This window comes from Plutella xylostella, chromosome 12, assembly GCF_932276165.1.
Source record: "Plutella xylostella chromosome 12, ilPluXylo3.1, whole genome shotgun sequence".
Taxonomy (NCBI): Eukaryota; Metazoa; Arthropoda; class Insecta; order Lepidoptera; family Plutellidae; genus Plutella; species Plutella xylostella.
The window spans coordinates 3,577,043-3,590,351 of record NC_063992.1 but is presented as its reverse complement, the minus strand read 5'-3'; the positions used below and the strand labels follow the sequence as shown (position 1 = coordinate 3,590,351).

The 13,309-nt window shown below is 37.5% G+C and overlaps 1 protein-coding gene across 2 annotated transcripts in view; it reads right to left on the bottom strand.

The window, feature by feature from the left end:
- The window catches only part of LOC105382998 (chitin deacetylase 1), a 30,215-nt gene extending 17,953 nt beyond the window's left edge, over positions 1–12,262 (bottom strand). Inside the window, exons 1-4 of one of the 2 annotated variants that reach the window (XM_048624531.1) lie at positions 12,106–12,262; positions 8,486–8,595; positions 4,145–4,256; positions 1,550–1,677 (exon numbers count right to left, since the gene is read on the bottom strand). In XM_048624531.1, coding sequence (XP_048480488.1) covers positions 1,550–1,677; positions 4,145–4,256; positions 8,486–8,595; positions 12,106–12,196 — 441 coding nt within the window. In that variant the 5' untranslated portion in view covers positions 12,197–12,262. Of the gene's footprint in view, positions 1–974; positions 1,103–1,549; positions 1,678–4,144; positions 4,257–8,485; positions 8,596–12,105 lie in introns of both variants that reach the window. The other variant, XM_048624532.1, reaches the window with a different exon arrangement.
- Between the last annotated feature and the right edge of the window lie 1,047 nt (positions 12,263–13,309).

Genomic DNA, 13,309 nt, shown 5'->3' with positions numbered 1-13,309 from the left:
ACGTAAGTACATAAATAAATTTGATAGAATTTCAAAACGGATCTATTATAATATTGTGTCATCTTTATGAAAGTTACCGACACGCTAGACAGCTGTATCACCTAGACCTGACAGCTGAATACTCACATCCTCCGGGTCCTGCCTGCTGCTCTAATTGGTTATTATAGTCCTCTCAACCAAGTCATAACATACAAAGAATACAAAGAAGACGTGCCTGTAGGTATCGCTTGTGCTTAGACATATAGGTATCGTTTGCTCGACATCGACATCTATGTACCTTAGATCTGCTCTCTCAATACTCACATCCTCAGGGTCCAGGCCGCCCGGTATGATGGTGCCGTCCTTGGAGCAGAAGCAGTAGGGCAGCTGGCACTCCGCCGGCTCGCACCGCTTGGCCAGGTCCACGGGGGTCTCCGTGATGGCGCTGGGGCGGGAGCGAGACAGCTATATCGATGTCATGAGAGATACGTAGCACTATATTGTGTCCGCTGTATGAAAGAATGCTTCCCCAAGTATCCACTGTACCTTATAAACTTCCAACGCACCCTAGGCCGATTACTAGTCCTCTCAGCTTAATAGTAGCTCCAGTCACCACACGGTTGAGAGAAGAAGTACCTATAGGTATCGCTTGCTATACGGCAGATGAATCGAGAACTGGATGACTTACCCATAGGTAGACACCCGTAACTATATGGCTTAGATCTAATGTCTCAATACTCACATCCTCAGGGTCCAGGCCGCCCGGTATGATGGTGCCGTCCTTGGAGCAGAAGCAGTAGGGCAGCTGGCACTCCGCTGGCTCGCACCTCTTGGCCAGGTCCACGGTACCTATATGGCTTAGATCTGATCTGCTGGATCGAGAACTGATCTGATTATAGTATCACCCCAAAGGCAGACAGCTTAGACCTATAGGTCGACATCGACATCTACGAACCAGTATCTATATGGTTTTGATCTGATATCTCAATACTTACATCCTCAGGGTCCAGGCCGCCCGGTATGATGGTGCCGTCCTTGGAGCAGAAGCAGTAGGGCAGCTGGCACTCCGCCGGCTCGCACCGCTTGGCCAGGTCCACGGGGGTCTCCGTGATTGGGGCTGGCGCGGGAGCGAGACAGCTATATCGATGTCATGAGAGATAGCACTACATTGAGTCTATGCTTCCCCAAATATCCACTGTACCTTAAAAACTTCCAACGCACCTTGGGCCGATAATTAGTCCTCTCTACGCAATGGTAGCTCCAGTCACGACTCACGACACGCAAGATAGAAGAAGTACGTATAGGTATCGCTTGCTAAACATCGACGTATTATTATAAAATGTACCTACAGGGTGTTACAAAAAGGAAGAAAAAGCCATTCTCCATAGTAAAAAAGTCAGGTAACCAACAAAGCTTCTATGGCGCATGACTTTTTTTTTCGCGGATTTTGAAATTCTGATTTCATTTTCAAGCTTAGATATAACATGCTGCACATGTAGTTTTCTGCTTAGTATACCGTTTTTGCAACAACCTGTATGGTTTAGATATAATATAAAATCCCAATACTTACATCCTCAGGGTCCAGCCCGCCAGGTATGATGGTGCCGTCCTTGGAGCAGAAGCAGTAGGGCAGCTGGCACTCCGCCGGCTCGCACCGCTTGGCCAGGTCCACGGGGGTCTCCGTGATTGGCGCTGGGGCTGTGGGTGGCATTGATAGGTTGGTAAAGGTAATGGTTATGGAAGGTTGTTTGGTAGATGGCTATCTATAAGTAATAAGATAGAGATGGCTTTGAGAAATAAGGCAACCTTATAACTATGTGGTAATGACCAGATAATTTTCTTTCTTTATACTTTGTAGTTAGTGTACGACTTTCGAGATTTGGTTTCGTAGTTGTACTATCTTTTTCTTTTGGTTTAAATAAGTATATTTGTATCCACAGTAACATGTTTCAGCTTACAACCCCCTGTAATATTTGAGCAGGTATTAGGCGTGGAGCAAAATTAAGTGTTTTATTAAGTGTTTTAAAGGAGGTAGATGAGGATATACAATATACATAGATAGGAAATAAAACATAGTTTCTGTATCGCCAATAAAATTAGCAATAGAACGTAAAACTCTTCTCTCGTACCAACAAAACTTTGAGGAGGTAATTTCGTTTGACGAGGAATTCTCGAACCGGACCGTTCGATTAACTATGTGTAGACACTAGATACACACTCGCCGGCTAAGTCGCAACACTAACACCAAGTCAGAGCTTCCGAAACTTTCGTTCAACGGCGAACTTTGCCCGATGGCAGAGGTACAACGGTATAATCATGATATTCAAAGGTCCAAGTAAAGTGGCTTAAATATTATTTTTTACTTTCCATCCCTTCATAAGTCATTATAAGACTCATACTAATATGCCAGTCGCAAGTCATAACTCATAAGCTGATAACATACGGGGTTTAGACAGGGAAAATTTTGAAAACCAGTTTAATAAATCAATTTGAATGTACCTATCTTGTCTGCTTTGGCAAGTATATCTGAAACCTCTGGAATGATTTAAATGTGTTGTATTTTTGTTTGTTATGTGTAATCGATATGTTATTTATCAAAATTGGTTGGTTAAATACCTAAGTATAGTGTTAACAAACAATGCATGTCACTAACAGGAAAAAAAATTGGACCTGAAAACCCGAATAAGTATGAATTTCTCTCAAGCCAAGCGATTCATGATATTGGGCTTTACTTATAATCACGACAAAAATAATATGCCTACTCACGACTTGATTCGTGGTAAGTATAGTACAACTATAAAATAGCCCTTCACAGTTCAATTGAGGCCAGATTGAGGGACATAAGGAGTTTTCCGTCATCTATCCCGTCTCACCCACTCGCCTTACGGCCAGTTTATGGCAGCTACTCGTAATTAAACACGGAGCGTTTGCCCAGCTTACCCGATTTTTCATTTTGCCCTCCCGATGTTAAAGTTCAACTTCCTACGACCACTTTCCGAGCTGAAACTTTTAAGTGCATGTTTTATATTCGCTGCAAAATGGCGATACGAATTTTATGGCCAAAGACAATAGTATTGTACCTACTCGGAATACAGAAACTTCTGTTTATTGCAAAATGGCACTAAAAAGTTTTTGAAATAAAAATATGTTTTATTGTGCATCTTCATAAGAAATAACAAGAAAGGTGATGCCGAGTTTATATTTCCACAGAGGACTGTGCTGGCCGTTTGTAATGCAAATTGTAGGTAGGTACAGAGATTCTATTTTATTTACATGAGACTGCAGTAAGTATAAAAATATCTAATGTCTGATTTATACCGTAACGTATATATTTAAAATAAGTTTTATTCTGTGCTCTACCTGTAACTATAGCTGAAGTACCAACTTACTTATGACAAAACTTACAACATCATTATTAGGTACATAAATATGCCGAAAACACTGAAACTCTTATCGAATTTACTAAATACTATTCCAATAATTGAATTCCTACATAGGGCATACGCTTTTTACTGCACACAGACTGGTGGCACCAATTAATCTAACGGTCGGTAGAGCCATCGAAAAAGCCATTGAAGTTTTTTTCTAGTATAAATTAATCCAACATTCGATGCCGCTTGTCGAGTGTACTGGAATCAATTGAAAAATATCGCCAGCTGTTTTAATTATTGCGTTGGTTTTCTACTTTTACTCAGTCATAGGAAGAGGTTTTGTCATATCTAGGCTACGGATGCCACTGGAGCGTGGCCGCTAGTAGTTAGAGAAGGTAAACCGAGGACAGAGTATCGCAACACTCCATCGAACAGGCCATGTACGGCAGAAGAAGTAAGTGAACATTGGCTTATGATGATCAAGAATTGGTATGCTCTACCACTTTCAAAATTGAGATTAATCAAATTGTCTAAAAATTACGTCTGTACACAATAAAAATATATAATTGATTTGATAGCTCAAATTCGATCTTTTTAAACGTAGTACCTACCTATATTTATAAAAAATATTGTAGCAAACAAAATAACAGCAATAAAGAACTCATGCATTTAAAAGATACTGGACAGCAACCAGACAATGTTTTTACCTAAACCACAAAACTGTTAACGAAACCGTCTTTGTAGCTGGCCGGTCAGAATAAAAAAGCTATAAATCACGTGAAAAAAAAACTCACTGGTGGCGATGGGACCGCATCGGGCCTCCGCCTTGAATGTGCAGAACTTGCTGATGTCATCGAAGTACAGGCCCGAAGGACACCGGTTCATGTACGGGTAGCCGTCCACGCACTGAAATTAAAAAGAAACATCCATACAAGAACATTGATTAATGTTATAAAAGTGATAGTGTGTTCGGAGGGCGGTGTGTTATGATTTTGAGTGATGAATTCAATTTTAATGTTGTATTTATTATTATGTTGGTCATAATTTTATTCAATAAGTATACCTAAATATTTTATGCATATTAATAGTAGTCCAGTCAAGGAATGAGGTGTAGAGTGCGTGAGCAGGTAACTAAGCGATTCCTTCAGAAACTTGTTCAGGGGGCTTAGGTTGTTAACATACCAAAAGTCCTGACTCCTAGGTGATGAGCGGGGGGAAGGAGGGGGGGATAAAGGTACGAATTTTTGGTTTTTATCTTATATCTCGAAAACGGTGCATCGGAAAGAAATATTTTCAAGTAATGAAATGGAGCTCTTAAAATTATGTAAAACTTTTATATTATATGTTTTTTTTCAAATTCCTAACAGTTTTCGAACTATTACCCTCGGAAAAAGTTTAAATTTACAAGAAAAATTCATTCATGTCAAAACATTCATAAACATTGCATCATATTGTCTAAACCTATTCATTAACGAATAAAATGAAGAGGAAAGAAGTTGTAGATTTTTTAATTCCCTTTTAGAATATATATGCATATGCTGGTCAATGTCCAACCCGCCTAAAGTTACAGCTATTTTAAACTTGAATTTTGCTAAATTCACTGACATAACTCACCGAGTTAGTAAGCTTAAGTGTAAGTAAAATAGCTGTAACTTTAGGTGGGTTGGACATTAACCAGTATATCTATATACATATATTCTAAAAGGAAATTAAAAAATCTACAACTTCTTTCCTCTTCATTTTATTCGTTTATGAATAGGTTTAGACAATATGATGCAATGTTTATGAATGCTTTGACATGAATCAATTTTTCTTGTAAATCTCTACTTTTTCCGAGGGTAATAGCTCGAAAACGGTTAGGAATTTGAAAAAAACATATGATACAAAAGTTTTAGATAATTTTAAGAGATCCATTTCATTAGTTGAAAATATTTCTCTCCGATGCACCGTTTTCGAGATATAAGATAAAAACCAAAAATTCGTACCTTTATCCCCCCCTCCTTCCCCCCGCTCATCACCTAGGAGTCAGGACTTTTGGTATGTTAACAACCTAAGCCCCCTGAACAAGTTTCTGAAGGAATCGCTTAGTTACCTGCTCACGCACTCTACACCTAATTTTGAGTCATTCATTGACTGGACTATAGAGACAAACTGGCGTATAATTCAATCTTAACCTTTGTCATTTCCATAATAAATTTCGCAATTCCAAGATACAAAAATAATACGAAAAGAATCCCAAATGATCCAAGGCTGCGTTATAAAATCTGAACATGTTCACGTAAAATAATTTCAACATTAGAAGGCAGAACACAGCTAATATATTCGCAATGCAAGACACGCCGTAATCTTGTAACTGTAAGGTAAAAGATATTTTTTAATTCCATTATTTTTTCACCCGGATCTAAACGGGAGGGTTTTTATATTAAAGGTTTTTTTATGTTTTACTTATTTGAAGTCTTCGGATTCCGAGGGAGTAGGTATGCGTCCTTATTTTATGTTGTAGATAACATAATAATCCACATCATACTGTAGACTCTGTAGAGCATCTTTAATTCTTAACCGAGTCTGTTTTATATTATTTTAAAAACACATAAGTACGTGACGTGACGACCGAATGGCGTAGTGGTTAGTGACCCTGACTACTGAGCCGATGGTCCCGGGTTCGATTCCCGGCTGGGGCAGATATTTGTTTAAACACAGATATTTGTTCTCGGGTCTGGGATGTGCCCGTAAAATGGCAATAGGCCCGCCCCCTATTACATTGGGACTAACATAACACTCTGGCGAAAAGTGGGTGCAGCAATGCACCTCTGCCTACCCCGCAAGGGAGTACAGTAGTACAAGGCGTGAGTGCGTGTGTGTGTGACATAAGTACGTAGTGTATTTTAAAACTGGTAAGTACCTGTGATCGATGTTTTAATTTATAAAAGCTTTGTTAAATATTAAAGATTATTCTTACACAAAATGTATCCAGATAAGCGTAAACTACCCAATAGGTATTATGCATCTCGTTCAAATTCATTTCCATTGAAAGTGTCTATTAGAGTTATATTTAAGTACTTAGAGTGTATTCTATGTGATCGTTCTTATTTTCATAATAGGCATCCCCCTATAGCGGTACATATTATATTGTACAAAAACTGTCGGTATGCTTATAATCTCCCAGTTTGAAGGTAGACTTTCGCTAAGCAGATGTACATAATAAACGATGTCACGTTTAAATAAAACAATTTCTGGTCAAGGTTTCACAATCACGCTACACCAAAACCTGTTTTTACCGGTAAATCGAGATTCCGAAATGTCAATTTATTTTAAACTATATTCGATTACAAAAGCAGTCTTCATACTTATTTAATTCAAGATTTACTACCTACTCCTTAATCATTTAGTTATTGTTCCTAGTGGAAATATGTGTCTCAAATATTATAGCCCCTTCATTCTATATATTATCTGTATGCTGCAATATAATGATATAGCAAAGTAATCCTATACTTAGTAAAATTTTCCCTTTGCCCGACGTTCAGCCCTGAATATCCAATATTAACACATGGCCTTTATGAAATATTTCGTTTTCATTATTGTTTTCGGCGTCCAATTTCCTTAGTTTTTTGTTGTAATTTTAATGGAATAATTCCATATTGGTTAAATTGATAAAATCGATATTCACGTTTACGTTCCAAAAAATATTAAAGATGATAATTTTTTACTTCTGTTTATAAAAGGAATCGATTAATTTGTGAGACGAAGGGTGTAAATGACACGCTGCTGTACAAAATTAAACAACAATCTTTGTATCAATATTCAAGAATTACATATTCCAGAATACCTATGTTTTATATTTTAGTAAGTGATCGTATTTGTTTTGCATTATTATTTTATTTACCTACTAGCTGTTCCCGCGCGCTTCGCTTCGCCTTAAAAAGTTTTCCCGTGGGAATTCCGGGATAAAAAGTAGCCTATGTTCTTTCCCAGGGTCTAGACCGTATGTATACCAAATTTCATTCAAATCCGTTCAGTAGTTTTGGCGTGAAAGAGTAACAGACAGACAGACAGACAGACACAGTTACTTTCGCATTTATAATATTAGTTAGGATAGTTAGGATGTATAACCTAACTCTATGTGTTATTCCTATCCCAGAATTGTATGTATCTATAGAATGTTGTCTTTAATGATAAATTGATTTTCATTGCCTTTGGATTACAGTATCATTTTCGAATCACCCTTTGCTTGATGGATCTAAAGTTTTACTAGGGTAAACCTTTATTGGAAACCGTTATTAGTTTAGGTTGTTTTACTTCCCCATAACTTCCAACTAATACTTATAATTACGCATAATGAATCAGTAGGGTAAGATAAATATAAGTGTGATTTTAACAGCGAATTATTCTAATTCGTATACTGTTTAGGGAGGAGAGCTGAAAGTATACATTATCAAAGGAACGTAAATTTATGCAGCATATGTATCTGATAGAGCATTGTCAACATTGAAATACTTTAGGTTAGGATAAAAAAGTAAGAAACAAATGAAACAGATCAAACCGCACATTTTGGCTCGTGTAAATGATCATAACTTTGGTACAATCAACACACAATTATTTAATTAGTGCAATAGTTATAACCTAACTAAATTATAAACATTTGTAAACCGAATAATAATAACTAAATTATAAACATTTGTAAACCGAATAATGTAACGGTTAGTGACTCTGACTGCTATGCCTGTGTTCGATTTTCGGCCGGGACAGAATGATAATTTGTTTAAAGACATAATATATATATATATTATTGTAATAGGTTTTGTGTGTTAATATGTACCTATCTATCTATGTCAGCTGTCGGATAGTCAGGACATGGAGGGTTCTCACCACCCCGAGACGACTCTCCTTGTGAGTACTGTGGCTATACGCTGCAGCGACTAGATCCACTGCTCCATGGATCCCTGATGTCAGACTGTCGTCTGACTGAAGGTATATTGCCTGTAGTTTATTACCAAGTCGTCGGGAATTACAGGTCACTATAAATATATCACGTATTTCGAAAATGGGTATCGTGTCCGATAGTCATATTACAGGTTCTGCTTAGTTTAGGGTCAAATGGTCCTCACATATTATGTAACTAGTATTGTTATAAATACCTGGTAGAACCGTCGGCAGGTGGCGGGGTCGGCGAAGTTCCCGTTACCAGTGGTTCCTTCGGGACAGACGAACTCGACGCCATCTTTATCTTTTTGCGCCTGGCTGTTCACTGCAACAAGTCATATTCTAGATTAGGACTAGATGCTTACTTACACTCACGAGCAGAGCAATGAAAGAGTTCCAGTGACAATAATTATGCTGTTGATAAAATACGGTCCGATCTTCATAGGCAGTCTGGAGTTGAAGTTAATCTGACTGTAAATATGTTTCCACATTCATATGTATAGTTAAACATAATTATATCATAAAAAGAGAAGTATAGCCGATGCAATGTAAATCAATACGGAAAACAGTTTATATGTAATGTGTAAACTAGTTTATAATATATATACCTAGGTACCTACTACAGAGAACTTAACAAAGAAAACATATATAAGAGACGAAGGAAAATAACGGGTTTACAAGACAGTACTTTTTATATATACTTACCTTGATATACCTTTCTTACATAGGATAGTTAGATTATTAATTAACTCGACAAAATGTTTGCCAATATTTCTTTGTACTACAAAGTAGAAACAAAGTCAATGGTCTCACGGTAAAAATTCTAAGAAAATTATAGCAATAAGCAATACGCTATAAAAAAACAAACATAAAGCTATAGCAATCTTGAATTTAGGCTCAATGTTATGTGTGCAGTAGAATGCTATGTAGGTTTAGTAATGTTGAATGGGGAAATTATAATTTATAGATGCAGAATAGTTATTCTAATTATACCTACGTATGAGTAGATTAATAGTGAAAAAATAACAAGGAGCAATAGAGGTACGCTTAATTTCCAATTAGGTATTAAGTAATAATAATGTTGGTAACGTTATTATAAATAAATGGAGGCATACTTAATAAGGATTTGTACCTCAAAAACGATGAAAAGCACGACTTCACATACGAGATCCCCATACCTAATTCGCCTTCTTTAATGTGGTATCACGGAACGGAGATCGAAAAGATTAGTCGGGGATTAGGTACGTATAATACGACCTACTGCGTATTCATACAAAAATAATGATCTAATCAGAATGGATCACCTTACTCATCAGTGAAAGTATATGTAGAGTAACGTACGTATTTTTTAAACACAGCTAGTTTTGATTTTACAACATCTAAAGGGTTTTTTTAGTCAAATATGTAGGTATGTTTATTGTGAACACAATAGGCTTCGGGCGGTTCTTAAATTTAATTTATTTAGGCAGGCAACTATCCGATTCCCCGACAATACTGTTGGATGCTGTTACACTTTTCAATGTTTCATAAAAAACAATGGCTCCAAGTTTCTAAGACTGGCTGCAACTGCTTATTTTTATCAACGCCATTAATAAACCCTTTAATTTACTAAGAAACAAGGTTGTTGAACAATCCTCTTGCAGAGGACATGTCTAACAATGTATGAGACACTCAAATTATCTCTAAGGTTAAGTTTAATAATAGAAACCACAAATTCTTCACCTGGCTAGGTAGGATGCGGTTGCGATTTGTGATAGCATTGTTCAATGCTCACGTTAGCGGGAAGTTAATAAATTTAGTTATGAATATTTACTACAGATGAATCACTAACTATCCTTAGATTTAACTGTAAGTACCTAAGTACATTTGATAAATTAAAACAAACTATTTCTCTTGAATTTATAATGATAGGTAAAACTAAAAGTGATATTATTTTGACTGTGTAAAGTTGAACTGTAATTTGGTAAACGTTAAAAATGTCAACTTAACGTCGACCTACTTGTATGAAATTTTTGAAACAGACAAGGAAAAGTTCGCTTGTTACAAAGTAAACAGTTGCATTGTTTTCGGTAATTTACGACAATAACTTTTACTTATATAAGTTTCTTATGCATGGTCAACGCAAAAACAGTTTATTTAGCTACAGCTATTTACACTTTACACTTACCTACACTTCGTTTCGCGTCCTATATCCTTTTATGAGCTGCCAATCATTTCATACAATTAGTAATGGTATTAATCATCATTTATGCAATTATAAAAATGTTCATAGCCAAAATGATTGCCCAATGCATAAATTAATGGATAACCATTATCATTATACAACCTACTTACAACTATTGGTGAAAGTGAATTCCTGACATCGTCGTTCAGACCTTTTAGTGCATAATAGATAATAATGAGTCCTATGTCCTAATCATTTACATTAGGAAAAATCATTATGGTTGAAAGTTTTCTAATTTGTTCTCTACTTATTTCTTTAGGTATACATTTTTTGAATATTACTAAATAGTTACAAATCACTACTTGTTGGTAAGTACTTAATAGGGTCTCAACCGATAGCAATAATTGATGCTGGGTTGGTGTGTTACTACGTAGGCAGTAACTAAGCAACTTACAATTAAATTCGTGAAATTCTGGCTCGTTCATGTCACAATGACAAGAATCGAACCTAATCAAAATTTAATTAACACTATGCTTCGGTTCAGTAATGTAATAAATTAATAATCTCACAATAGCTCTGATTTCGACATTAACATAATTTTATTATAGTTAAGTATAACTTCATTGTTACCTCCTACTTTAATACATAGGTTCTGCTGCTGAACCTTAACTCGGAATATTAACTGTAAAAACTATATGAATTTACTTAAGTGAGGTGAGGATTACCTTCTTAAAAATAAACTTATAACCAAAGCTTGAAACTATAATTGAATTACTTACCTACTTACTACCTAAAGAAGTGCTTTTCAGTTTATTTGATTAACTCCGGTAACAGAGTGAAGTATTTTGAAGGTTTTGCAAAAAAAAAACCTTGCGTTCCCTGATATATATAGATATCCTAGGTCCTGGTCGTTACTCGTTATGCAGGATAATTACACTTGCTACGTTTTTAAACCGTCCCACAAAAGAGAATGCCAATTATCATTAAACTGGAATTTTTACATGTGTTTGTTTTATGCGCCATAAAGGTTTTTTTAATCGTCCCATTTGGGATAAACATTTCGCATGGACTTAATTGCGACTAAGGGTTAAAGGCTTTCAAGAGTTTCTGAACCAGCTATCTATAATTAAGTACTGCGAAAGGTCTGCATATATTGGAGTCATTATCCTTGTCTGCGGACGTAGAGCCTTCAATGTCAAGTGAGAGAAAGATTGTCCCCTGAATAGTAATTACTTGTGTGCAATGCAAACACAAGCTGCAACGGTTGTTTGAGGTACTTTCTAAAAACACTAAACTCTTTCTTTTATCGCACCAGTAACTGGTCAAGTGAGCAGTTTAACCCAGACGAATTTACGTCTTACCGAGACATCTCATATTTCGGCACTTTATGTAATCATCAGTACCCAATAAAGTGTAAATGAGATAGGTATAGGTAATAGCTTTCACTGCGTTTCCTGGAATCGTTATTACGTTAATATCAATAGACCATTGAGCGTTTGTGAGTTATTTGAGCCGTAATATTTAAAAAAAACCGCTTGCATAAGATTTGGTATGCGTGGGTATCTTCGTTTCCGTCTCACGATAGCTAAAGTCAGCCACACACGACACAGTTATCACACCAAACCATAAGTTAGTAAAGCTTATGAAAAAAAAAACTTTTAAAAAACGAACCCTGAGTAGAAATGGCACAGAAGACGAAGAGTATGACAGGTAAGCCGGCCATAGTGCTCCGCGCGTGGTTGGTACTGGTGGATCGCGACATGGCACCTTTCACTGCCGGCCGCGGACTGTGGCTGTGTGTTGCGCACGCGCCGCCAGCCCCCGCCGACCTCCAGCCACTCGGCTTTCTCCTACCGGACCCGGTTTGGACAAACAGTGACAAATCTGTCATTGTGACAGCTATAGCAGCTTTACTACCGGCTCGATGCGCGAACAATGTGGAAAACTTTGTAAGGTGAAGTTCGCAGGAAAAGCTAGCCACTTAATATTAAGATGAGGCCAAGCTATGAATGTAATAATTATTGCGATATTATGTGAAACTATACTATGATGTAGTTAAGATATTTAATACAGGAGTTAGCTATTATGTATGTATACCGCGATTCACTAAACCTGATAAAAAATTATAGCCATAATACATTATTGTCAAAAGCAGCCGAGTGGCGAAAATAATGCAAGTTCCCGTCCACGCCATAGCCACGTTGCATTTATTCATGTATCTAGTGTTTACTGAAAGATACAAGAAAGTTACAGATCAGTTACAATTTAATAAAGTGATCATCATCATCATCATCATCAGCCAATAATCATCCACTGCTGGACATAGGCCTCTCCCAAGGAGCGCCACAACACTCGGTCCTCGGCCTTCCTCATCCAACCACTACCCGCCACCCGCCTAAGGTCGTCAGTCCAGCGGGCAGGAGGGCGTCCCACGCTGCGTTTGCCTGTTCGTGGTCTCCACTCGAGAACTCGTCTACCCCAACGGTTATCGGACCAGCCCACTGCCACTTCAGCTTGCATATTTTGACAGCTATGTCGGTAACCTTAGTCCTCTGACGGATAACCACATTTCTGATACGATCCATCAGAGAAACCCCAAGCATAGCTCTCTCCATAGCACGCTGAGCGACTTTAAATCGGTGGACCAGTCCTACCTCAGTGTCCACGTCTCTGCGCCATACGTCATCACTGGCAGGACGCACTGGTTGAAGGCTTTTGTCTTCAGGCTCTGAGGAATGGCCGAGGAGAATATGTGACGAAGTTTCCCGAATGCAGCCCAACCCAGTTGGATGCGCCTTGCAGCCTCCTCGTCGAAGTTGCTTCTGCCTAGCCGATAAATAAAGTGATAATATCACGGAAAAAATGAAAAAACCTA